We start from the raw sequence: 26,962 nt of genomic DNA on the forward strand, positions 1-26,962 counted from the left end.
GATTCCATGACAATCAGCCTGGTCAGGAAAATCATCTCAGACACAGCAAAGTATGTCTCACCTGCCTCGTGAAGACCTATTCTGCATGAGTGAGCTGTTCCAGATGCAGATGACACATCTGCAAACTAATTCTGGTCGAGTAACGTTAAACTGTGTGTTGCACAACATCATGAGTCACTCTCCATGTCTGGAGGTCTCTAAGCATAAATGTGACACTTGCAGAGGGGACTCAGAACATACTTGGCTTTCTATGAGAACGATACAGTAATAACCTGATCACATATAGATCAGGCTTTTGTTGGAATCCCTTTGCACGGTTCACAAGTTTTTACTGCTGTGCCAAGTAATTTCTAGACTGCTTTAGTTACACTGGATCTGGCTGAAAAGCAGGAATAGAGAATAAGTAAAATAACATCTTGGTAAACACCAACACTCTGCTTGAAATAATTTGCTCCACAGCACACAATCCTGTTGCTAAATGCAAGTCACTTCCTATTGTATCACCGTCCATGAAGCTTTTATCCCTGGAGGAGGCTCAGGCCAGGACCTTGAAACCAGACCACCCTGCTCGCCTTGAGAAAATACATTGTGCTCCAATGGACACTGGGCCTGCTGCTGGGACCATTTATCACACAGTCATCGATCTGCCAGATCCTAGGTAAATACACTTTTCAAATCCTATTGCTTTCACGGAGCACTCCAAATTCCCAGCTGGAATCTTACAGCAGTCCACAGCCTGATACCTTCCGACCAGCCAATCTGCATTTTATTCATGACTAAAATGTAGGTTTTTCAGGCAGGTTTCAGTTACATTGACTGCCACTAATAATACATTTTACACTAGTTAATGCAGAACCAGAACTAACTATACATAGCAGGAAATTGCCTGATTCATTTCCGTTCCAGAGGAGGAGACATAGTAGCCTTGATTCCTCCTGCTGATCAGTATCAACACAAGGAGGTAAGTTTTAAACAGTCTCTGCAGGAAGGGGAGAGAGAGAGTAAAATGTTTTGGTGAGGGAATCTTAGAGAGGATCAACACAGATATGGACACAATGATTATTGATGGAATGAAGGGGGCGAAGGATGCATGAGAGGCCGGGCTTAAAAAGCCAGGCATCTTGGGGTGTTGGAGGTTGCAGAGAAAGTGTGAGGTGAGGCTGTCCGGGGATCCCAACATGAGAATGGTAACCGAATGACATGAAGCCAGCAACGTTCTTGGTTTGCATATCTCTGGGTTACCAGAGGGCAAAAGTGATATCATCTTCACACGGAGGGAAGTCAGAAAGCTAAAACCTCTGCCACAGACTCTTGTTCAAGTCGCATCCATAAAGTTTTTAAAAGTGAATTAGGCAGATGGAAATAGGAATTCAACAGGGTATGAAAGTGGGAGTAAGCTGTGGGTGACTCATAGAGGAAAGCATACAGCCTTTTCTACAACATAACATTTGATGATTTAATATACTAGTCAACATTTAATTGTGTTGCCTAGTTACACGGGCAGTCAACCTGACTCCCAGAGTCACCTGGGAGCAGAAAAATAATTTCAAAAATCCACATATTCTTGCACATCAAGAAAGTAAAATTAGAAGCAGTTATTAGACAACGCTTGACACACCAACAACTGAATTGCAATCAAAGTGACTGCTTGGTTTAGTTGATTAAGTTAGATCCACTTCCAGCAATTTCCCAGTGTGTCGATCCCGTTTTAGACTGAGGCACATAGAAAAGGCTCTGGGTTAATCATGTACCCATCCGGCTTCCCGCAACAATAACAACAACACTACCCTCTCCCTCCCACCAGCACTCGTCCCAACCCCCAGCTCATCAGAGTTCACTGATTTCAGCTTAGGTCCCAGGAGAAGGTTCACAATTAGCCTCAGCACCCCTGAGGCAAACTGAAAGAAAAATAATTAATCATGGGCCCCAGTTCTAACAACATTCCCATGGGCTTGCTACTGGTGAGTCAGAAGATGAGCTGATTTATAACAATATTGATGTCAGTGCTGCATAGGAGTTAGTACCAGGACTGATGATGCAGAGTAATATTTAGTCATTATTATCTCTTATCATTGGTAAAATTGAAAAGACATAGGGAAATGATGTGGAAAAGTGGGTAGCAAGCTGAGCTCCTATTTGAAACAATACAGGGAGGTGGAAGGGAGTATTGCTGCATTTGGGGCAATCACGTACTCTGAAGATAGTAGTAATGGTAGACTGAGTATTTTAGAATGGTTCTGGAGAATGATGGACTTAGCATTGAATCCTGTGGAAAGGTCTTCAAGAACAATTGTACTGGGAATGGTGCTGGGATTGAGTCCTGAGTGATTATGATACAGGGGGAATGGAAGCATTCCCAGTACGGTGATTCACAGGAATCATGGTATTGGGAATTGTCTTAAGGAATGGTCCTGGTTGCTGAATATACTACAAAAGAGTTCTGTGGAATTGCAGTGGTCCTGGGGAGTGGTCTTGTGTGTCAGTAGTTCTAAAGAGTGCTATGGTCCTGGGATGTGCCCTTGATAGTTGTGAAAAATGGTGCTGAGGGATGTGGGTAGCTGTTGAGAGTCTGGGAAATGGCCTTGGGGGGGGGGGGGGTGCGGGTGTGGGCTGTCAATTTGTCTGGGCAGTGGTCTTCAGTGAGCTGATAATATGTCTGGGGAGCGCTGCTGGGTGGAAGGGTGGGGGTCATAGTCTGTGGAGTGGTACTGTCAGGGCTGTTGATGTGTGTGGGCAGTGGTACTGGGGTGGGCAATGTTGATGTTCTGGTGTGTGATCCTGGCCTGGGTGATTGAGGATACTTTGATAGGTCTTTATAAACTGCGAGGGATCTTCCCCATGAGAAAGGACTACTCTAATTCATCACCCCACCCCAGCCCTCTCCTGCCAGATTCCTCTGGTGCCAAAATGAAATATTCTCATTCCACTTGTTTGGTTTGTTCAAGTAATGTGGATTTTGGGGCTGTGTTGAAATTACGCAATTTGGCACAGAGTTTAAACACAGTTTGCAATTAAGCTGGATGTTGCCTCATTTCTAGGAGAAAGCTTTCTGCAAAGACAAAGAAGTGGAAATCCATATTTAATCTTGGGCGGCTGGGAAACGACTCGAAGGGTAAACTAAGCAGGAATGGCAGTGTGTTTGTGAGAGCACCTCAGTTTGCAGGTAAGGAGTATACTGACACCTGCTGGCCGTGTGTCTTTTGATCACAGCAAATCCTGCTTTTCTCAAACGTCTTCTGAGGAAATGAAGAGAAATTATTGGTCAGACATCTAGCGGGAAACGTAAAAGGAGCGGTAGTGGGTTAATCATACTTGAGACACCCTGCAGTCTCACTTATCTTCTACCGTTTCTCCACCCACCATTCATTCTATCCAACAATTTCACTTGAAGCACAGAGAGTGCAAGTTTTACAGAAGGAAACAGTTCAGTTTTGCCAACTGGCAGAAGAAATAAGAATGGAAATGTTATGCTTACAAACATGTGATGGGTAAAAAAATGAGTGGCGTATGTACTCAGTGTGGAGGATAGATTTAGCACAAAGAGAAAAGAAAGAGATTGGTCGTGACAGTAAACTCAGTTCTATTGCCGGCTACAGTGTAATGCAACCACTGTCGTATCGGCTGACCACTCTATATCTGTCCCCATTCAGAATTCCATTTCAGTGAGACATGTGTAACGAGCAGCTGATCCAACATCAGCCACTATAGTTTTACACCAAAGCCACTGTGGCCCCAGTTGTTTTAAGTATCAAAACAATGTGAAAAAATACAGACAGAATCACAGCCAAGAGATTTAGTTGAGCTTTTAGAATGGCCAGGCTAAACCAGTCACAGTGAATATCTGGTTACTACCCTTGAGAAGTGTTGTGCTGACATTGTGTTTAAAGGTATAGGGACTAGCAACAAGAGTAATCCTAACATTTGTGTGCGTGTGTGTAAGTAACAAGTAAGTAAAGATTGATGACGTCTTCACTGATCTATGCATAAAAAACTGAGAATATTATGTCAAGAAAATCCATGTAAAGCTGTGGAGTCAAAAATTTTAGGCAAGTTCAAAATGTCTTTTGGCATTTGTCCTGGTGGCTTGAAGTGACAATAGAATGAGACTGATAGACCAAAGTTCCTTTCCTTGTCTTTTATTTTCTCATTGTTCTAAATAGACATTTGAGTGGCAAGCAGTCAAGAGCAAGGGAAAAAGATTAATTAGTTTGTTGTTGTATGACAGTCACGTTAATTTGTCATTGCTGTCAATAAGACAAGTTAGTCTTCCTTACAGATATGTGCTTAGTATGGTGTTAAGAACATTGTAGTTAAATTACTGGACCAATAATCCAGAGTCTTGGCGAGATGAGAGATGAGTTCAAAGTCTCACCAAGCCAAATTAAAACTTCAGCTTCTGTAGGCCAAATTGGTAATTCTGCCACAATGCAACCTTGCAGAGTTGAACGTATCTTAAAAAGAAAAAAAAGGGGGCAAGGACTAGTTGCATTGGGGAAAACAATGGCGGGAGAGGAAGATGGGAGTAAGAGAATCCATGTGGCTATCATTGAAAGAAAATAAAGGACCAATCCCATTAGTAGGGTAAGAGGAGGAAATGAATGAGGAATCTGCACACTGATGGAAAAGAGAAGAAAAACGTGAAATGATCACGAGGAATTGAAAATAATCTCTTAATTTTATCTTTGAATCCTGCCTGAGAAATAGGGGCAGAGGGTGGGGCTCAGCTTAACGGCTCAGCAGAACAGCAGCATCTACAGTGCGACCCCTTGGTGCTATACTGAAGTATGAGCCTAGATTATACGCTCAAGTCCCTAGATCTGGTCTTTGAGAAATAACCTTTAACTCAGAGGTGAGAGCTCTGCCACTGCACCAAAGCTACCACTGCTACATGTTACCACACTTCCATCTACTCAAAAATTCACCAGTTAACAGAGGTGGGTAAGGGGCATAAGTGCTCCTAAACTGTGTACAGGTATTCTTTCTAACATGGTGTTTAAGAAGCCTGACAAGAGAAGATTCACCCCTGGATCTAATAATGGGAAATGAGGTGAGACACTAAAAGGAGAGAAGGTCTACACAATAATGATCATAATATAATCCACTTTTAGATAAGGATTGCAAAACACACAGATTGTTAAAAGATTGACACTGAGGGGCTGAGAATGGAATTTGGAAAAATAAAGTGGGTAAGTTTATTGACAAACATCAAAAGGAAGCCCTTAAAATCATTTTCAACAGATTCCAGGAAATATATATTCTGTTAAATAAATGAGAACAAATTAAACATTTATGAGACTCCTAGATGAATGTGGAAAAATACTAAGGTTACAGGAAGAGGTAGCACTAAATATGTGAACAGCAAGAGACAGCGTGGCAAAGCAGACTATAATTCAAATTGGAGAAAGATCACCAAACAACCAGGATGACAAAGAGGATGTATGAAGTAATGTAATTAAGGAAGATAAAACAAAGGAGCAGTAAAAGATAAAACAAAATAGTGTAATGTTCTATATGCAAAAGAAAAGTCTGGATTGGGGTCAGGAATAAAATCACAGACACCAATACCAGGAATATGAAATAATGTCTCTGCTTCAGTATTTCCTGGGAATACAGAACAGGTGGGCAATGTCAGAGGAAGGGACTAGAAATTATGAAGTAAAAGTATAGAATAAATTAGTCAGATGCTCTGGTCTGGATGGTTTTATCTATGTCTTTTAAAAGGATCCAGGGAAGAGACAGAGAAGGCAATATTACATGTTTTAATAATTTGTTGGATGAAGGTATATTCCTAGAGGACTAGCAAATAGTGACTGAATTATCTATATTCAAGAAGAGAGATGGTACCCATCTGCTTTATTACTGTCCTTTAGGGAATAAGTGGGTAATTTTTAGGTGGGAAGGATGTAACCAAGGATCAGTTCTTGGTTCTCAGTTATGAACTATTTGTATTAATGACCTGGAGGAGGAGACAGAGTGTAAGGTATCCAAGTATGCCAATAGTATAAAAATAGGTGGAGAGCAAGTTGCAATGAGGATATTTGTACTCTGCAGCAGGATATAGATAGGTTGACTGAGTGGGCGAAAACTTGGCAAATGGAAGTTAATGTGGGAAATTGTGAGGTTGTGCACTTCAGTACGGGGAATCAGAAGGCAGGCTATCAGAGCCTTATCTAAATAGAAATAAATTGCAAATGAGTAAAGTATGGGAATCAAAGTACTCTTGTGTGTGAAAATTATAAGATTAGCAGGAAGGCACAGTAAGTAGTTAGGAAGGCAAATGGCTATTTGGCCTTTATTGCAAGAGGTTTGGAATTTAGATATGGAGAAGTATTGTTATATTTGTGGACAGTGTTGGTGAGACCACACCCAGAGTACTATGCACAGTCTTGGGCCCCTTATATAAGAAAGAATATACTAGCACCGGAGACAGTCCAGAAGAGATTGACTAGGTTAATTCCAGGGGTGAGAAGGTTGTCCTGTAAAGAACGTCTAAAATAGTTGGATCTAATTTTTTTTTTGGAGTTTAGAAGAGCAAGGAGTGGTCTCACTGAAATGTATAAGGTTCTCAAGGGCATGACAGGGTAGATGTTGAGACGTTTCCATGAGTGAGGGCATCTTGAACGAGGGGACATGGTTACAAGGTAAGGGGGCTGTCATTTAAAACTGAGGTGATTAGGAATTTCTACTCACAGAGGATGGTGAATTTGTAGAATTCTCTATCCCAGAATGATACAGTTGCTAGATCACTGGAGGTAATTAAGGGGAGCTAGATAAATTTTTGAATGAAAGATCAGGGAATTGAGGACTATAGGGAATTTACACAGAAGGGTGGAGGCCTGGGCCTGATCAATCATGATTATATTGAATGGCAGGGCAGGCTTGAAGGACTGAGTGGCCTACACCTGCTCTTGTGTTCTTATACAAAAGATACTTGTTATTTTCTATGTGCAACTCCTGACTCATAGCTCTAAAGCCTCTGAATAGGCCTATAATGAGGGCAGACTGTGCTTAGGGTTCATGTCCCATCCAAAAGGTGTCACTTCTTAACCACTGACTCAGAGACAAGAATGCTCTCACCAAGCCAAGGCTGACCCCAAGGTTGTGGTTTGCATGGATTTGATATAAAGTCTAAACTTTGTTCACAGTGTATAATGGCTGAAAACCTTTATTAACTGGTTATCTTGTGACTCCCTCCAGACAAATTTATTGCTCACCAGATCTCTGTTTTATTTGTTTTAAACAGAAAAGGGCAACATTCGACCTGCTAAGAGTATGGAGTCCCTTTGCTCCTTGCCAATAGAAGGTAAGAGATTGTATTGTTGAATATTCTCTTTTTGATGAAGAAGATGGAATGTAATCTGGTGTTAAATCCAACCTGTAATCCACGGTGCCATGAAAAGCGTTACACCAGATTAACCATGGGTCCAAGTTTAAGAAGATAGCAAAAGAGCTGCTCTGGAGCACATGAAAATTAATCACTATGAGCACCCTTTAAAAAAGTAAATAAAAACATTCTGAGTTATCTTGGAATCTTGTTGTTTTGTTTCAGCTACTTCATCTGGGTCTCATTTTCAATGCCAGTATTATAATTGAATGCAATGGTGCATTGAACTTGCTGTGTTTCGTGTTGCAAAACAGGGAAACAAATTAATAGAGCCACAAGTATTAACAAGTGGATGTGAATTAATTCCTTCTTTTACTATTGGGCTGAATAGCTAGTGCAACTCAATGCCTGCAATTACATCATTGGCATTCACAATTTCAAAAAAAATAGAAAGGATGACCAAACTGGTAAGAACTAAAATTAATCTGATCTTGAACGTAATTATAATTCAACAATATTATGAGTAACTAATTCACTTAGTGCAATACTAAATCACACAAGCCAGGTAGGTCTCAGATTTGAACCCTGCCTCTTGATCGTAATAAAGGCAATAGTGCATTGCTATATTCAGGCTCAATATTTCTTGGACAAATATAGAAAATCTGCCCAAATTTGCTGCTTTTGGTTGGCGATCTCTGATGGAGGTATATGACTAAGCATTGCATGAGGGCAGGACTGTCTTGGAGCTATAACTGTAGAAGGAAGCAACTATGAGAGCCGATATCCAAAAACCGCCACACCTCAACTTGTACCCAATCATACATTTTGGAAGACAAATAAAGGCAAAGAAATGGGAAGAGTACAAATACAATTAATTGGAGTTGAAGGTCATATAATATATTCACTCTAACACTTTGATTTTTTACTAAAGCTTCTAATTCTGCCATGATCAATGTAAGTTTTACTTTACTTGTCATTTTTAGTAACCATGGAACTAAAGGGATTATCTTATTAAAACCCATTGCCCTGCAGCCAAGTAGCATTGCTGCACTGTAACATTCTCAAAGCAACAGTTAGACTTTTTAGTGGCAGTGCCTCTATGAAGAGACTTGGTGTTAGTTTAGATTCCGGCGTCTCGTTATATATTAAATGAGTACCTCCATATTTTTTGGGAGATAGTGTCAAACATTCACTTGTCATAGGCCAGGCTAGATTAATGGAAAAATAAAAAAATAAAATGTCTTAAAACATAAGTTTTCAAAGTCAGAATTCAAACTCTATCCCTCTCCAACTCCCCATAAATCTGGCCATCACTAAGATTGAGAAGATCGGAGGTAAAGAGTGGGGTGGTATGCCATTGGACCCAAGAGTCCATTGTATTATCCACTTGTTTCTTGAACCATTCTAGGATTTTTATGTCCCTCCCATTCGACGGAGAAATCTGTTTCCAGGCTAAACACGCCATGTTAAGAACTATTGCTTGAGACTGGTTCCAATTGTACTTTTCACCTGTTTGGACTTGTGCATCCTTGTTCTAATGTGAAACTGTTCTGTACCTGCCATGTCTATAGACTATTCATTATTGAATATACCCTTGCATTGCACACTAGTCATGTATTCTCAATATTGAAAAGCTTTTTTTTGGCTAAAATCAAAATCTGAGATGCTGGAAATGCAAAATAAAAGAATGCCGGAAACTGGGAAAAAGAGACCATAAGTTCATTGTTACCTAGCGTATATTCTCTCTTTCCCAGGCTAATCAGTTTGAAACGTTAACTCTGTTCCTCTTTCTGCAGATGCTACCTGACCGCTGAGTATTTCCAGCATATTCTATTTTGTTTTTGCTAGTAACTCAGAATTACTTTGACTTACCTAGATAATTAGGGAACACAACCTTTGAGGTGCTCTCTCTGACTGGCAGAGTGCTATGCAATTTAAATCCAATGTCCCTTGCCTTTTGTTTCTGTTCAATATCTTTTTCTGTACCATAGAATAGGAGTTGATAAAGAACTCTCAGCTCTTTCAACCTCACCCTTAGCTAATTTGAATTATTCAGCAGGTTTAAATGACTTTTGATTACTTTTCAGGTAATTCCTTTTATACTTATCTCCATTGGAATTCATTTTCAGCAACCTACATTTCCTGTAATGTTGTATATCCTTCCAATATGCTTTTTAGGAAACTATAATAGATTGCTTACTCACCTATCAAATGGTAAAGAGGTTTAAGCATCACATCAGCCTTATCTCTTAGTCAGGGAATAATTCATTGCTTGAGAGTAGGGCATTGAGTAAACTTACTGAAAAGGAGTGAAATGAAAAATAATGTGCTCTTACATACCAACCCCATCCCTCAGAAGTCTAATTTGCACAGAATTTTATTTCAAGCCTTATTAAGAATATCATTGCTATTTCCTAGATGAAGGGAAGGGGGTTCGATTTAAACACGGAGGAACTCTGGGAGGAGGTCTCTCCTCGTCTATGAAATCACACACTCTCGGATCAGCATGTTCCTACAATCTAAGCCGGAGGCACAGCGATTGGGATCAGGAAGACCTGGTGGGTGCAATTGGAGGATGTGTGGGTAACATTAGCTCAGGAACACCTGATAAAGAGCCAGCAATTTTGAAGGCACAACCAGAGCAGATGAAGGTTTTTCGTGGAGATGCCTTCAACAAATCGGAACCATCACCAAAGACTAGACGGTTGTTTTACTCAACAAACCTCAATGATTCTTCACCGAAGTCTAATTTCCCGGGTAACTTGTTTCCCCTTGAAGCATCGCCGCGGCATCATAGAAAACCAATGGCAGTGAATATTTCTGAGCCTTTTTCTGTATCTGTGCCATTACACGTCTCAGGAATTATCAGCCCCAGTGCCACACCCTGCAAGGAAGCACAAAAAGATGGACAAAGTCCAAATGACCCAGGATCACAGGAGTCAATGGACAGACCATCACCAGCTGAAAGCAGCATCATTTCCATGGCCAGTGAAGAGAAGGGAGATCTGCTCCGTAGGCAGACTGATTCAGACCAGCACGAGTTCAATGGTATGTTCCATAAATCCTAATGGATACCTACTGTCTCTGAATATAATATATCTGAAATGTGATTAGCACCTTATTTATAAGCCCGTGTGCTATAATTTCCACTACAGTATTAATAAAGCGGTACAAAACTAAAATACTGTAGATGCTAGAAATACTCAGCAGGTAAGACAGCATCTGGAGAAAGAGGAACAAAGTTAACGTTTCTGATCAACGACCTTTCATCAGAACTGGAGGACAGATTTAGGAATGTGGAGAAAGGGGGCAGGAGAGGAGAGAAGTGGAGGTCCCTGACAGGATGGAAGACAGGAGATTAAATAACAAGGGATAATAGTGCAAGGTGAAAAATGGTGTTTATGGATCAAGCAAAGAAACAAGTGAATGATCTGGAGAAGGTGTGGAGCAGAATTATTATGTGAAATTACCAAAGGAAAATGATAGGAATGCTGCAAATCTGAATTCAGAGTTGAGGAAATGCAGATTATCTGAAATTGTTCAATTTACTGTTGATTGTGGAAGGCTGTAATGTGCCTGGGTGGATGATGAAGTGCTGGAAGCTTATGTTGATCTTCACTGTGTAGCACACAGTGTGATTAGGATGGAGAATTAAAATGACAGGCGACTTGAAACTTGGGGTCATGTTTGCAAAACAATGGTCTTTTACAATGCCTAATCACCCAACTTGCATTTGGTCTTTCCCATGCAGAGGAGACCACATCAAGAGTAGTGGGTACCATATAGTAAATAGATTCAACTAAAAATAAATCATTGCTTCATCCAGAAAGAACTATTAGGTACACTGGAAGGAGGGAGTGGAGAAGGTAAAAGGGGAAATGCTGTATCTCTGTGGTTGCATTGGAAGATTCCATTAGAGGGAGTAGGCATAGAAGATGGAGCAGTGAACCAGACTCTCCTTGAAGGGTTTCTTTGTAACATTGGGAGGGGAGTGGAAGATGTATCCAGTGGTGGCATACGATTGGAGGCACAATGCCTTATAGAGGATTATTCATTGAATGTAGAGGCGGGCAACGTGGAAGCTTAGACTGAGGGGAACCCCTTTCCTGGTTCTGGGAGGGAAGAGAAGGGCTAAGAGCAAATATGCAGGCAATGAACCAGTTGAGGACCCTGTCAATGAAATCATGTCATCTCAGGAAAATGCATTAATTAATAGTGGCCCATCACTTTGCTTCAAGCTGTCAGAGTAAAGATTTTTTGGAAACATCTTGTTTTATGAACGGCCATAGAGCTGATCGAATTCGAGTTTTCTGTGCAAAATTTCATATTTTGAGAGAAAATGATTACTTTGATGAGGATTTCTCTCTATATTGATCAACATTATTTATCTAACTCAAAAATGTTTATTTGTTGTTATTTAGATGAAGAGGACATAGAAAAGGCTGGATTGAAGACTGAACCCCTTGTTGTTTCCACAAATTCATCATCCCAGAATCAACCAAAGCTTTCCCTAAATCCCACACATCAGGACTCTGATGCACTGCAGCCTCTCTCATCCTCAGAGTCAGTGACCACCTCATCTGTTTCTCCAAAGCCCTTTGAAAGCACAGAGCCGGAAGAAGTGCCTCCTTCAATCGTTCCCTCAACAGGGAGGCCATGTGAAGATGAACATCAAAGACCATGTAGCGGGAGCAATGAAGAGCAGCCAGCAACTAAACAGGTTAGATAAATCATTGTACATTTAATTCAGTATTTAGTAGAATTGTACTCTGGAATGAAGAAGAACATTGAAAGTGTTCACATCAATGTAATTATAGTGTCACAGAATTGTATCACACAGGAACAGGACACTTCATCCCATTTACCAGCATTAGCTCAATAGCCACCTATGCCTCTGCTCTGTTTCTTCCCCCATCTATTTCTAATTCTACATCCCACCTTGCACCTCCACCAGCCCACTCCCAACCCCTGTCACCCCTTCCAACAGCCCAGCCCCTCTACCCCCCCTCCCCCCACCCTTGCTCCTCTAGCCCCAACTCTAACCCCTGCCGGGTCTTTACCATCCCCCCTGACCTCCCCCTTTCTGAGGCTGAGTGGTCTATTCTCAGCAAAGGTCTCATCTTCTTACCTCTAGGCCCCCACCTCAATGAATTCCGAGCTCTTTTTCCGCCACCTCAGCCTCCATTCCTTCTTCCTCGGTAAGACATCCTCTCCGCCTTCTGATGACCTGTTCTCCCGCCTCCAGCCCTCTTCTTCCACCTGGAATTCCCCACCGGGCCTGTTACAGGCCTGTTATTCATAGCCAACTGTTGGCACGACATCAGCTATCTTGACTTTTCTGGTCCCCTCACCTACTCCAACCTTACCCCTTCTGAATGCTCTGCTCTCCACTTCCTCCGCACCAACCCTGACATTGTCGTCAAACCAGCCGACAAAGGTGGCGCCATGGTAGTCTGGTGTGCTGACCTCTACCTTGCAGAGGCCTGACGATAACACTTGGGCAGTTCCTCCTACCTACCCCTGAACCATGACCCCACCAAGGACCATCAGAACATTATCTCCTGCACTATCACTGACCTCATCACCTCGGGAGATCTCCCCCCCCCCCCCACAGCTACCAATATGATAGTCCCACAACCTAGGACTGTCCACTTCTATGTCCTCCCCAAAGTCCACAAGATGGACTGTCCCAGCAGACCTATTATCCCCTTCCCACGGAGCTCATATCCTCGTACCTGGATACTACCCCTGGTCCAATCCCTTCCCACCTATGCCCGTGACACATCACGCACTCTCCAACTCTTCCATAGCTTTACGTTCTCTGGCATGCACAACCTCATCATCACCATGGACGCCCAGTCCCTATACACCTCCATTCCCCATCATGACAGCCTCACTGCCCTCCACTTCTTTCTTGACCAGAGACAGAACCAGTCCCCTTCCACTAACATTCTCCCCTGCCTAGCTGAACTTGTCCTCACTCTTAACAATTTCACTTACAATTCCTCTCACTTTCTACAGACCAAGGGCGTAGCTACTGGCACTCGCATGGGCCCCAGCTATGCCTGCCTCTTCGTTGGCTACATCAAATAGTCTCTGTTCCAAGCCTACTCCGGCCCCATTCCTCAACTCTTTCTCTGCTATATCAATGACTGCATTGGTGCCACCTCTTGCACCCATGCAGAACTCAACAGTTTCATAAATTTTGCCACAAATTTTCACCCTGCTCTCCAATTCACTTGGACTACTTCTGATACGTTTCTCTCCTTCCTTGATCTTTCCATCAACATCTCACGAGATTCCTTATCCACTGACATCTTCTACAAACATACTGATGCCCACAGCTACCTTGATCACAGCTCCTCCCACCCTGTCTCTTGCAAGGACGCTATCCCTTTTTCTCAATTGCTCTGCCTACGCCGCATCTGCTCCCATGATGAGGCTTTCCACTCCAGGACATCTGAGATGTCCAACTTCTTTACTAACTGTGGCTTACCCCCTTCTGTGGTCGAGAGAGCTTGCACCTGTATTTCTGCCATTTCCCACACCTCTGCTCTCACCCCCACCCCTCCCAGACCCAATAGGGATTGGGTCCCCTTTGTCTTCACATTTTATCCCACCAGCCTACATATCCAACACATCATTCTCCGCCACTTCTGCCAACTCCAACGGGATCCCACTTCCAAGCATATCTTCCCCTCCCCACCCCTTTCTGCCTTTCGCAGAGACCACTCTCTCTGTGACTCCCTAGTTCACTCCTCGCTACCCCCCCCCCCCCCACCCATCCTGCTCCCATCCCGGGAACTTTCCACTGCCCCTGCCATAGATGCAACACCTGCCCCTACACCACCTCCATCCAGGGACCCAAACAGTCTTTTCAGGTAAGACAGAGATTCACCTGCACCTCAATATCATCTACTGCATTCGGTGCTCCAAGTGTGGCCTTCTCTACATTGGTGAGACCAAACGCAGACTAGGTGACCATTTCGCAGAACACCTGTGCTCTGTCCGTAACCGCGATCTGCATCTCCCCACTGCCAGTCACTTCAACTACCCCCCCACACTATCACAGATATGTCAGTCCTCGGCCTCCTCCACTGCCAGGAGAATGTCAAGCGCAAACTGGAGGAGCAGCCCCTCATTTTCCATCTTGGAACCTTACAGCCTAACAGCATGAACATTGAATTCTCCCACTTTAAGTAATCCCCCCACCGCACCCCCCCCAGCACACACCCACCCCCAAACATGCCTCTTCTTCTCTTCCCTTTCCTAGCCTCCCTCTCTTTTTTCTACGTTCCCCCTTTTTTTCCTCCTTACCTTTGACCCATCCCTCAGTGGATCTGCTCTCCCCTCCTCCCCTGCACCTGCCTATCACTATCTCCTACCTGCATCTATTTATCACCACCTTGTGCCCACCCCGCCTCCCCTCTTTTGTCCACCTATCACTTCTCTGCTTTTCCCTCCTGTATATTGGGCTTCCCCTTTTCCTATCTTCAGTCCTGAAGAAGGATCCTGAACCGAAACGTTGACCGCCTGCTTTTCTCCACGGATGCTGTCTGACCTGCTAAGTTCCTCCAGCATCATAGTGTTTTTCATCTAGACTCCAGCATCTGCAGTCCTTTGTTTCTCTAGCCACCTATGCCTTAGTGTCTTAAATGTTGTGAGAGCATCTGCCTCCACCACCTCTTCAGGTAGCACATTCAAGACTCCAACCACCCTCGACATGAAAAAATTTCCTCCTCAGATCTCTTCTAAACCCCCTATCTCTCACCTTAAACCTGTGCCCTCTTGTTTTAGATAACCCCGTCCTGGAAAACAGATCTTTACTCTGAGGGGTGACCTGATAGATCTTTACATTATCAGGTCAGGTCACCCCTCAGCTTCCTTTGCTCCAAAGAAAATAAACCCAGCCTCTCCAGTCTCTCCTCATAAATGAAATGCCCCATCCGAAGCAACATCATGGTGAATCTCTCTGCATGGTCTCCAGCGCTATTACATATTTCCAATAAGATATCTCTATTAGTCACATGTACATCGAAATACACAGTGAAATACACCTTAGCATAGAGTGTTCTGGGGGCAGCCCGCAAGTGTCGCCATGCGTCCGGCGCCAACATAGTATGCCCACAACTTCCTAACCCGTACGTCTTTGGAATGTGGGAGGAAACCGGAGCACCCGGAGGAAACCCCTGCAGGCACAGGGAGAACATACAAACCCCTTACAGACAGCGTCCGGAATTGAACCGAGAAATGGACACAGTACTCCAGGTGTGGTCTGACCAATGTTTTACACTGATGCTCCACAGTGGATCCAGCACCATCCATGTTCCAGATTTAACCACAACTGTCACTGCATAGCAACTAGATATCATCCCATTATGCAATTGGTTAACATCAATAACTTGTGTATGATGTTCATTTTACGCAACACCTCAAAAGGGGCAATATCGAACCCATTTCCACCTCTCCAAAAAATTGAGTGAGGTGCACATAGACTATTATCTAAGGGTAAGATCACCCATCTTCTATATACACATAATAAGCCCCAGAGACAGTGCAAGGTTGTTCATTTCATATTACCTTTGTTGTATTTGTTTTGAGACCTACACCTAGATTTTTGCTGTGTCACACCTGTAATTTGAAAATTTGACGATTCTCAGATTTCAATGATTCATCAGGGAGGGAGACATACACTTTTTCTAATGAAAACACCCTGCCCTCCCTGACCTCACTGCAAGTTACCACCCTTGAGAAGGGAGGGAGAAAATAAAAGTGGAAAGAGATAAACTATTAACCCAAGGTGTTGGCTGGTGGTGACTTCATTGCAACCTGTCTTTTTCCTCACCTCTCATCACTTGAAGGCTCTGAAGCCCTGCTGGATATGGTCCCAAGGACATGGGCAAATTGTGATGCTTCTGCTTTGTGGTAGCTTGGCCTTATGGCAGATAATGCTCAATACCCACCATAAATCTGATAAAGTCGTAGAGAGACATTGATACAGTGCAGAAACAGGCCCTTCAACCCACCAAGTCCATGCTGACCATCAACCACTCACCTTGCATTAATCCCACTTATTTTCTCCCCACATCATCAACAATCTCCCACCGCACCAGACTCCACCACTCACCTACACACTAGGGGCAATTTACAGTCGCCAATGAACCTACCAACCTCCTCAGCTTTAGGATGTGGAAGGGAACCAGAGCACCTGGAGGAAACCCACAGGGTCACAAGGAGAATGTGCAAACTCCACACAGACAGCACCCACAGTCAGGATTGAACCCTGGTCTGTGCCACCCACAGCTAGTAGAGCAACTTTCCCCAGTGGTTTCTCTTCCAACATTTGTGAGCGCTGGGAAGTCCCAGTGTTCTTTCTGTCACACTGCACAACAGTAAATGTAGTTACTGCACGGTCATCATAACATCTACTTACAAAATAGGTCCCAACTAAATCTACACAAACTTTAATCCAAACTCTATATGTTAAGTGCTGAGAGCTTGCAGACAATGTGGTAAGAATTCTGACACACCACAAAGTCCCAGAATTTACATTTAGTTCTTTAAACAAATCTGGATTAAAAAACTAATTGTCAGTCATGGTGACCACAAGACCACTGGGTCGCTGTCAGAACCCTTCTGGTTCACTAATATCCTTCAGGGAGGGGCATTTGGAATCTGGCCTATGAGAACGTTTTAGCTGCTCTTTAAAATGGCCTTGGAAGCCATTCGATTTAAAGGAACACTGACGCAAGGGCAGCTGGTTTTTCCAGTGATGACCACGTGGTGTGAATGAAAAATAGAAAAGATCCGACATGATCTTATTGAAATTATAGGATTAATGGCTTTATGATTCCTACTTCCTATATCCTAAACCAATGGTCGTAAGTGTAGGCCCAAGAGCAATCCTACATTACTGAATGACGAACTGAATTAGTTAAGGGAGAACTCCCAACATAATTCTTTTCAATACTGGTGGAACTTTTAAAAAAACTTAAGTTTGTGAGAGGTCATTGGTGTAGTGTGTACCCCCACGACACTCAACCCAACAAGTTGCAATTGTATGGCACTCTTACGAATGCAAAATACCCAAAAGCATTTCACAGCGGTGACTTCTGTTACTAGTGACGGAAATGAAGGTGAGTAGAAAGGGTGTGGTTATGATTGAGTCACATCATTAGTTACAATGGTGTACTGTCTGTAAACACTCACTGTCAAAACTCATATGTGATCATGTAAAAATAACAATAATGCAATTTAGATTGAGAAATATTTTTTGCTTGAACATAACAATCTTTGAGGATAATTTAGCTGCTCTGGGTAGCATCATCTGACCTTCAGACAGTATTTGAGTGGAGGGAAATGGTGTTGGATCCATGAAATTGGTGGGATGCTTAAGTCCTTTACCCACCAAATTTATGGCTGCCATTTTAGGTGAACTATCCTTGAAATGTTAAGACATATTTGAATGAGGTACTGATGATTCATGGCATTGTGAGGGTCATATTACATCATTGCCACGTAATTGCACCATGTCAAACAGATGCTCAGAGTTAGTCCAGAAATAAATTACATTCTGATTTAAAGAACACAGCAGTTGATGGAAATGGTCACAAAGATGGACATTTCAGCCAGTTTTAATTCGTATCTTAAATCTGCTGATAAATTCTTGAGCCTCCTGCTCTTGCCCTTTCAATCTCCCAACTCCCAGCACTGGAAAAGAGACAATATTATATTTCCCTATTTCCCTACTTTTTGTGGAAGATGAGAGAGAGAGAGACCAGGCTGGTCAAACAGCACTGGACACTCAGTCTCCACAATATCCACATCAGAATTTACAGACAGGAAGGATTTTACATCAGAAACAGGCTTGGTGACAGTGCTGATGGAGGCCAGTCTCCAATGAAGATGTCATCACCGTGTCATATCCACACCCAATTATAGCCTGTGCCAACTTCTATTCACCCAGGAATCACAGTGACGTTGACTGAAAATGGCATAGTTGCCTTATTCTTACAGAAGTACATCCTTTAAAAAAGTTGATATATCAAAATGATTGTTACTGCTGTGGCCTCTAAGTTCTGGGACTTTAAAAGTAATTCTCCTTCAAAATATGGTGGGGGTTATCTGGCTTGTTTTCCTCATGCATGAATCATCCTCAGGTTTTCAGGATTTATATTCACAATAACTAAAATAAGATTTATTCATGCACACCATGCAAAATCTGATAGCCATTTGAACATTTTTTTAAACTATAATCAAAGCTGTCCAAATATTATTTCTTCGCAGAGTAAAGTCATGTTTAGATCTGAAAGTGGCTTGGATCTTACCAATATTCCATGGATGTGTAGCACTGCTGTCCTCTAGTGGAAGTAATGAGTATGAACGTTTTGTCTTCACAACTGCAGGGGGTATTTAAGGAAATACCGCACAAAAGCTCCCAGAGCAAACCGCCTTCAACTTGGCCTGTGTATTGGAATTTCAGACACAGAGATCAACAGGTGCATAGAACATTTTTCAAAGGTCATTTATCTCCACCCCTGAATTCCCACTACATATTCAATGTTAACCTTTGCATATTATTTTTTTGAATTCCTCTCTTGCCATTTTAGATTAACTCACCTAATCTCAACTCTGACTCACAAGTGTGGAGATGTATGGTTTTTGATGTATGTTCTATCCATTCAGTTTAATAAATGGATATCTGACAGGACTTGTTGATCTCTGTGCCTGAAGTTCCAATACAAAGGACTGGTTGAAGACAATGTGCTCTGGGAGCTTGAATCATGAAGCAGTTCCTTAAATATTACCTACAGTAGTGAATTCAAAGTGTCAATAGCCACTACTTCCACTAGAGGATGGCAGTGATAGACCAAATCTCACTACAGGACTAAAGGTCAGCTTGTCAATGCAAGACAGAGGAATGTTGCACTGCTGAGCGTGCAGGCTTCTGGATGAACTGTTAAGCAGATAGCCTACCTATTTGGGCAGGTGTAAAGAACTCATCATGCTAGTGGGGGAGTTTTTGCTGTGTCCTAGCCAATATGTCTCCATCAAACAACACTAATGAACAAAGATTATCAGGTCATGTAGATTTGTTATTTGTGGACTGGTTGGTTGTAAAGTATATTAGGTAAAAAGTAAAAGATATTATATAATGCAAGCTCCCTCTTTTTTTTTGAACGAAGTGATTCTTGCTGAAGGTCATCTTCATTGGTACAAAAAGCCCTGTGGCATCTCACCCATACGGTCATAGAGCATACAACAGCACAGCACTGGACAGGTCATTCGGCCCATGATGTTGTGCCGACCTTGATGCCCATCCATACTAAATGTCCTCTTCCTGTGTATCATCCATATCTCTTCATATTCATATGTCTATCTAAAAGCCTCTTAAACTCTACCAAACTGCCTGCTTCCACTACTACTCTGGTAACCCATTCCAGGCACTCTCTGCGTAAAAAAAACTTGCCACACACGTCACCACTAAGCTTCCCCCCTCTCACCTTAAAAGCATGTCCTCTGGTGTTTGACATTTCCTCCCTGGGGAAAGGTTCTGACTGTCCACCCGATCTATACCTCTCATAATTTTAAAAACGTCTATCAGGTCTTCCCTCAGCCTCCGATGCTCTAGGGAGAACAACCCAAGTTTGTCCAACCTTTTCCTTGTAGCTCATACCCTCTAATCCAGGCAGCATCCTGGTAAACCTCTTCTGCACTCTTTCCACAGTCTCCATATCCTTCGTATAACAGGGCAACCAGAACTGCACACAATACTCCAAGTGCGGTCTGAATAAAGTTTTATAGAGCTGCAGCATGACTTCCTTACTCTTATACTCAACACCCCTGCCAATGAAGGCAAGCATTCCATACGCCTTCTTTACCGCCTTATCCACTTGCGTAGCCACTTTCAGTGAACTATGGACCTGGACCACAAGATCCCTCTGTACCTCAATGCTATTAAGGGGCCTACCATTAACTGCATACTTTCTCTTTTCATTTGACCTCCAAAGTGCAACACCTCAAACTCCATCTGCCACTTCTCTGCCCATATCTGTAACTGATCTATATCCTGCCATATTCTTTGTAGTCTTATACACTGTCCACAACTCCACCAATCTTAATGTCATCCGCAAACTTGCTAATCCACCATCTACATTTTCATCCAAGTCATTGATATATATCACAGACAACGGAGGTCCCAGCACTGATCTTGGCGGAACACCACTGGTCATGGACCTCCAGCCAGAATAACAGCCTTCCACCCCTACTCTCTGTCTTCTGTGGGCAAGCCAGTTCCAAATCCAAACTTGCAATTCACCCTGGGTTCCATGCATCTTTATCTTCTGAATCAACCTACCATGAGGGACCTTATCAAATGTCTTACTGAAGTCCATAACGTCCACTGCCTTACCCTCATCAAGCTCCTTTGTCACCTGCTCAAAAAACTGAATCAAATTTGTAAGAAATGACCTGCCCCACACAAAGCCATGCCAACTGTCCCTAAGCAGGTCATGCCCTTCCAAATGCACATAAATCCTATCCCTTACTATCCTCTCCAGTAGTTTCCTTGCCACTGACAAGGCTCACTGGTTTATAATTACCTGGATTATCCCTATTTCCCTTCTTGAACAAAGGCACATTTGCTACCCTCCAGTCCTCCATGACCTCACCTGTGGCTAGTGAGGACACAAAGATCCTTATCAAAGCCACAGCAATCTCCACACTTGCTTCTTTCAATATTCTGAAATATATGCCAACAGGCCCTGGGGACTTATCCACCTTAATGCTTTTCAGAAGACCCAGCACTACCTCCTCCTTAATCTTAAAATGACCCAACACATTAGCATGCTCTACACTATCCTTCAAATCCTTCTCCTCGGTAAATACCAAAGTACAGTATTCATTTAGTAGCTCAGCCACTTGGTCTGACTCCAAGCCCAAATTCTATCCTTGAGTGGACCTACCCTTTCCTTAGTTATCTTCTTTTGCTTAATACAAGTATAAGATGCCTTGAGGTTCTCCTTGACCCTGCTTACCAAGGACTTTTCATGGTACCTTTTGGCCTTCCTAGTCGTCTGCTTGATCACTTTCCTGCTATCTTTATTCTCCACAAGGGCCCAGTCTGATTTTAGCTTCCTAAACCTTAAGCATGCTTCCTTTTTCTTCCTGAGTCATCTAAGATTCCCTTACCTTACCATCCTTGTCCTTACTCCTTACCGGAACATGCTGGTCCTAAGCTCTGCTCAGCTGGTCTTTTAAACAACTTCCACATGTCAGATGTGGACTTGTCCAACAGCTGCTGCTCCCAATCAACGCCCCTTGGCTCCTGTCTTACCCTGTCATAATTGGCCCTCCCCCAGTTTTGTACCTGCCAACAAGATCCAATGATCTGCAAGGTCATTTTACACATGTGTGCAAGTAGATAAATAATTGATCTATCCGTCATCCTTCATAGTCTCAGGACATCACAAAACACTTTGCAACCAGTGAAGCACTCTCAATGAGAAACTATTCTTGCTATGTGGGAAACATAGTAACTATTTTGTGCATAGCAAGATCTCACAAAGAATAATGTGACAATGTCCCTCATGGCAGGCTAGTCTGGAAGGTTAGATCGCATGGGATCCAGGGGAAGATAGCAGAATGGATTCATAATTGGCTCAGTGGTAGGAAGCAGAGGGTGATGGTCGAGGGTTGTTTCTCAGACTGGAGGCCTGTGTTTAGTGGTGTGCCACAGGGGTTGGTGCTGGGATGTTTGTAATTTACATAAATGATTTGGATGTGAATGTACGAGGCATGGTTAGTAAGTCTGCAGATGATACTAACATAGGTGATGTTGTAGACAGTGTAGAAGGTTATGAAAAATTACAGGGGGATCGTGATCGGCCAGGTATGTGGGCTGAGGATTGGCAAATGGCTTTCAATCCAGATAAATGTGAGGTATTGCATTTTGGGAGATCAAACCGGGGTAGGGCTTAAACAGTGATTGGTAGGGCCCTGGGGAGCGTTATGGAACAGAGGGACCTGGAATTGCAAGTGCATAATTCGCTGAAGGCGGCATCACAGGTAGATAGGGTGGTGAAGAAGGCATTTGGAATGCTGGCCTCCATCAGTCAGGGCATCAAATATAGGAGTTGAGAAGTTATTTTGCCCTTATGTAAGATGTTAATGAGGCTGCACTTGGAGTATTGTGTCCAGTTTTGATCATCCTGTTAAAGGAAAGACGTTATTAAACTAGAAAGAGTGCAGAAAAGATTTACCAGGATGTTGCCTGGACTTGGGGGCCTGAGTTACAAGGAGAGGTTGCGTAGACTAGGACTTTATTCCCTGGAATGGAGGAGATTGAGGGCTGACCTGATAGAGAAGACCACGAGGGGCATTGACAGGGTGAAAGCAGGTCGTCTTTTTCCCAGGGAGGGGGCGCTAAAAACAAGAGGGCATAGGTTTAAGATCAGAAGCGAGAGATTTAAAAGTGACATCGGGGCAGCTTCCTCATGCAAAAGGTGGTGCTTACTTGGAATGAGCTGCCGGAAATAGTGGTTGAGGCAGGCACATTAGTAACATTTAAAAGCCATCTAGAGAAGTACATGGATAGGAGGGGCTTAAAGGGCTATGGGTCAAATGCAGGCAGATGTGACTAGCTCGCTGGGTAACACAGTCGGCATGGACAAGTTGGGCCGAAGGGCCTGTTTCCGTGCTGTATGATCCTATGACCAGATACTATCTTTCAATGATGTTGGTTATAGGAGACCATAGATAACCTGTAGCTCTTCTAAAAATTGTCATTATTTCTTTTGTGTCACCGAAGAGGTAAGAAGGGGCTTTTTTTAATGATAGCTGGCTCCCATGACAATGCAGCACTCTCTCAGTACAGCAACGTAAGGTGAAACTCAGTCAGGAGTACCATCATGGCCAGTCATAACCATTTCCTCATCCCACATGACCATGTTCGTTGTCCAACAGGAGTGAATGCACAGCAATAAGGAGTAGGAATCCTGGTTAACTTTCTTCTCTGCATTGTAGGAGTATTCAGGTCAATTACATCCCTGAGCTAAGAGCAATTGCCCTAGGTGGAGAATCTTCCTGGTCTGTTCATTAACTAGTGCATTTATCCCATTGAACTAATGCTTGGACCAATGTGTAGATGCCTAAGTTACCACATAATACTTTTTCACCATCTGATACAGTGCCCTATTAGTCAACAAACATTGTACACTAAAAATGCAATTCCACTGTAATAAATGCAAGCTTCGTAACTGTCATTGTGTGTGTATTTTTGCAGGACACAGATTCCTCTGCCAAGCTATCTATGGAGCATCTGTGGCCACATACCAAAGAGCTTAAGATCATTGAACCTGAGGAAATCACTGGGCCTCACATCTTTCTGGAAAAGATGGAAGAAAACTTGGTCCAATCTCGTGATGACAGTCATATTGAGTATACACCTCTGCCTGATGCCTCAACAGCAGTAAATACTACTGGACAGCAAAGAATGCACAGTCTCCCTAATTTGTTCTTACAAAGCTCACCTCTAATGGTTGAAACTGTTCCAGAGGAAATGTCTTTAAACGCCACAAGTAACAAATGTTCCAGTGAAGGGAATAGCACCAAGACACCTGATCAAAGCCAGGCTCAGCAAATCAAATCTATGGGGTCCTTACTGAGTGCTTCCTCCAAGATGGAGCTTAAACACCCGATAACAGATAAAAATATTTTGAAGGCGTTAACAGAGAGTTCACCAACAGAGTGTTTTGGAGCATCTGTAGATTCAAGTCAATTAATTGATACTAATTCAGATGTAAAGGATCAATATTTGATTGCTTCTCATGAATTTCAGTCTTCAGAACCTTGCATTAACAAACCTGAACCAAACTCAAAAATTGATATTAAATTTTCAAAACTATGCTCAGATGTTAGCAATAAAAGTGATCAAGAGGAGCAATTAGCAGATATTAGCTCAAATCTGAAATCTGAAGCTTTGCCAACTGATACCAGTGAACCTGGCATCCCTGGAAAACACTGGATGGACAATGACACATTAAAGCAACCTAGCTCCCTTTCATTACAGCTGGTTGAAGTCAAAAACGATGAGGAAGAATGTTTGGCAAAGATATCACCAGATGTAAGGCCTGATGAATGGCAATATGCTGCTCAGGAATTATGGTCCCCGGATGCTTGTACAGATAAACTAGCTCCTGAAGAGCATTATGATATGTCATCTCAGTCTGTTAACAAGATTGTTTGGAACAGTCAAAGCCCAGAGACTCCTTTACCAATTTGCAATGGTGAGTCTTTAAGCAATAGCTCTCTTGTAATCAAATCTGTAAATTTCCTCAGGGAAATGGAGGGAACATCCATACATCAGCAGCGAACTATTTCACCAGCTGAAGAAAATTCAATAGCATCTTCTAAATTGGATGGTCTACATGTTGTAAGCACTGGGACAACACCGTGCTTAGAGAGCATCAATGTAGAATCCACAGTGGTAACACCTGATAGAACTGAGGCGGACTGTTTCAAGTCTGAAGATAAGGCGCCAATAGTTGCTTCATACTCCACAGTCAATAATAAACCTTCTGTATCTGATGGATCACCAGTTCAATCAATCCCAGTCGGTGTCACTGCTGTTCGAACGACCTACATGATAAAGATGTGTCAAGTCAAAGCGATTCCTGTCATTCCACCAAAGGTGCAGTTTACCCAGGTCCCCCAGCCTTTGCCAAAGAAGAACCTCACACCTCCCTCCCTCCCTCTGGACAAAGTACTAACCATTCTGCAACCAGTTGCGGTATGTGAACCAAGTTGCCCTGACAGCAAACAAAGACTGGATTCATCTTTAACCAATTCGTCGGTGGCAGAACCTGAAGACGGGAAGGAAAATGGTCTGCCAAAGTCTCAAACACCTGAACATGGATGGTGCACCATCTCTCCGGATATCTCACTCACCCAGTCCAAAACCAGTCAAGCAGCACCAGTTGTGAAGAAAACCTCCAAGGCAAACGGAGAAGATTTACTCGACAGCCCATCACCTCTGAGAATGGAAAGGTCCGCAGTGCAGCAAAAGCCTGCGTTTACACGACACGCACAGCACAGATCAAAGGCAAGCAGGCCCCAGAGCCTCATCCTGTTCAGCCCTCCCTGGCCGAGCATGGAACGCCCTTCTCCTGTAGAGCCCAGCAAGGTGCCCCTCAGCCCAGTGAAATCCAGTCCGGAGCCACAGACACCAGAGCCGGATCACCCAACTCCCAGCAGCTACTCGCATGAACTTACCGACAGTCAGAAAGGCCTAGAGGGCGTCACCCTTCGAAATCACATGAGCATGCCTAAAAGTGGGCAGAGGCTGGAGACCTCAACAAGTTGTTTCTACCAGCCTCAGAGGAGGTCCATGATATTTGAAAATAGAGGTGGCAGGCAAATTGAATGACTACTTTTAATGATCCTACAGACTACAGACTCCTGATAAAAGATTCTGTTCTTTAATGATCTTTTTCATCACCAACACCAAATGTATTCTTCCTCCCAAGCTCAAATGCCTGTCACAGTTTTAAAATATACATCAGAGTAAGGAGGAGGTAGAGAATGTAAAGAATCCAGACTTGTACATGGTAAGGAATAAGGTTATTTGGTTTACAAGTTAAACCAACTTTAAATGTTAAAAATGCTAAGCCTTTAATAAACAAAAAACGGTGCTTGATTCTAACTTTGATTTAAACACATCTGTGATCAAATCAAAATGAGTGAAGGATGGTGTAAAATATGCAAAGTAACAGCCAAGTAGTTCCTTAAAAAGAATATTTTATAAGCTTTCTCTGAATGAAATCTGTGCCTTGTGAATGTGTGGGAGCTGGTAACAGCAAAAATCAGTCCTGCTGATGAATCATCTCTCACTTTAGCCTAATTTCTACAAGGGGTACATTACTGTAATATTCCTTACATTTTGTAGCAATCCTTGTAAAGAGAAAGATTTTACCTTTTGTACAATAAGTGTGGAGGATCCATTGTTGATGGTTAATGCACTTAATGATTGACTTTCATTATCATTGCACACCATGTTGTTTTACAATTGCTTACTATACCCATTACTCTATTACTGATATTAATAGAGCAATGTAAATTCAAATTATTTCCCCTTCCAAAATTTTATTGATTTCTTTATACCTCACAGAAAAGCAAAGAATGACAAATTATGAATTAAACAGTCACTTTTGACTAAAGCAGATAATCTATTTTAGACATACTACTGTATTATTTATCTAAATACAACCATCTCAGAGAATAGACAGCATCAGTGTTTCTGTAAATGCTTTACCATCTCAGTTTCAATGTTTATGTACCTCTCATATGTACTGAAATTATTTCTATATTGTCAAATATTAAATGTAAGTATTTTTGTCACGTATGAGAATTAAACTGTTTGAACAAAAATATACTTGTCAAATGTTTTGTCATTCCTAAAAGCAGAAAATGCTGGAAATACTCAGCAGGTCAGGCAGCAGCTGTGAAGGGAAATGCAAAGTTAATGTTTCAGGACAGTGTTTTTTATTCTTAATCCTGAAGCACGTGTCATCAGGGATACAATGAGATATTCTCCCTCCTCTCAAGGTAATAGATGGATACAGACAAGGAACCCCTTTCACC

General features: G+C 42.6%; 1 protein-coding gene across 2 annotated transcripts in view; it reads left to right on the forward strand.

Annotated features, from left to right (window-relative positions):
- The window catches only part of arhgap31 (Rho GTPase activating protein 31), an 84,691-nt gene extending 57,953 nt beyond the window's left edge, over positions 1-26,738 (forward strand). Inside the window, exons 7-12 of one of the 2 annotated variants that reach the window (XM_052014948.1) lie at positions 460-658; positions 3,039-3,163; positions 7,244-7,303; positions 9,743-10,372; positions 11,746-12,044; positions 23,607-26,738. In XM_052014948.1, coding sequence (XP_051870908.1) covers positions 460-658; positions 3,039-3,163; positions 7,244-7,303; positions 9,743-10,372; positions 11,746-12,044; positions 23,607-25,748 — 3,455 coding nt within the window. In that variant the 3' untranslated portion in view covers positions 25,749-26,738. The remainder of the gene's footprint in view (positions 1-459; positions 659-3,038; positions 3,164-7,243; positions 7,304-9,742; positions 10,373-11,745; positions 12,045-23,606) is intronic. The other variant, XM_052014949.1, reaches the window with a different exon arrangement.
- The last annotated feature ends 224 nt before the right edge of the window (positions 26,739-26,962 follow it).

This window comes from Pristis pectinata, chromosome 4, assembly GCF_009764475.1.
Source record: "Pristis pectinata isolate sPriPec2 chromosome 4, sPriPec2.1.pri, whole genome shotgun sequence".
In the NCBI taxonomy this organism is placed as follows: Eukaryota; Metazoa; Chordata; class Chondrichthyes; order Rhinopristiformes; family Pristidae; genus Pristis; species Pristis pectinata.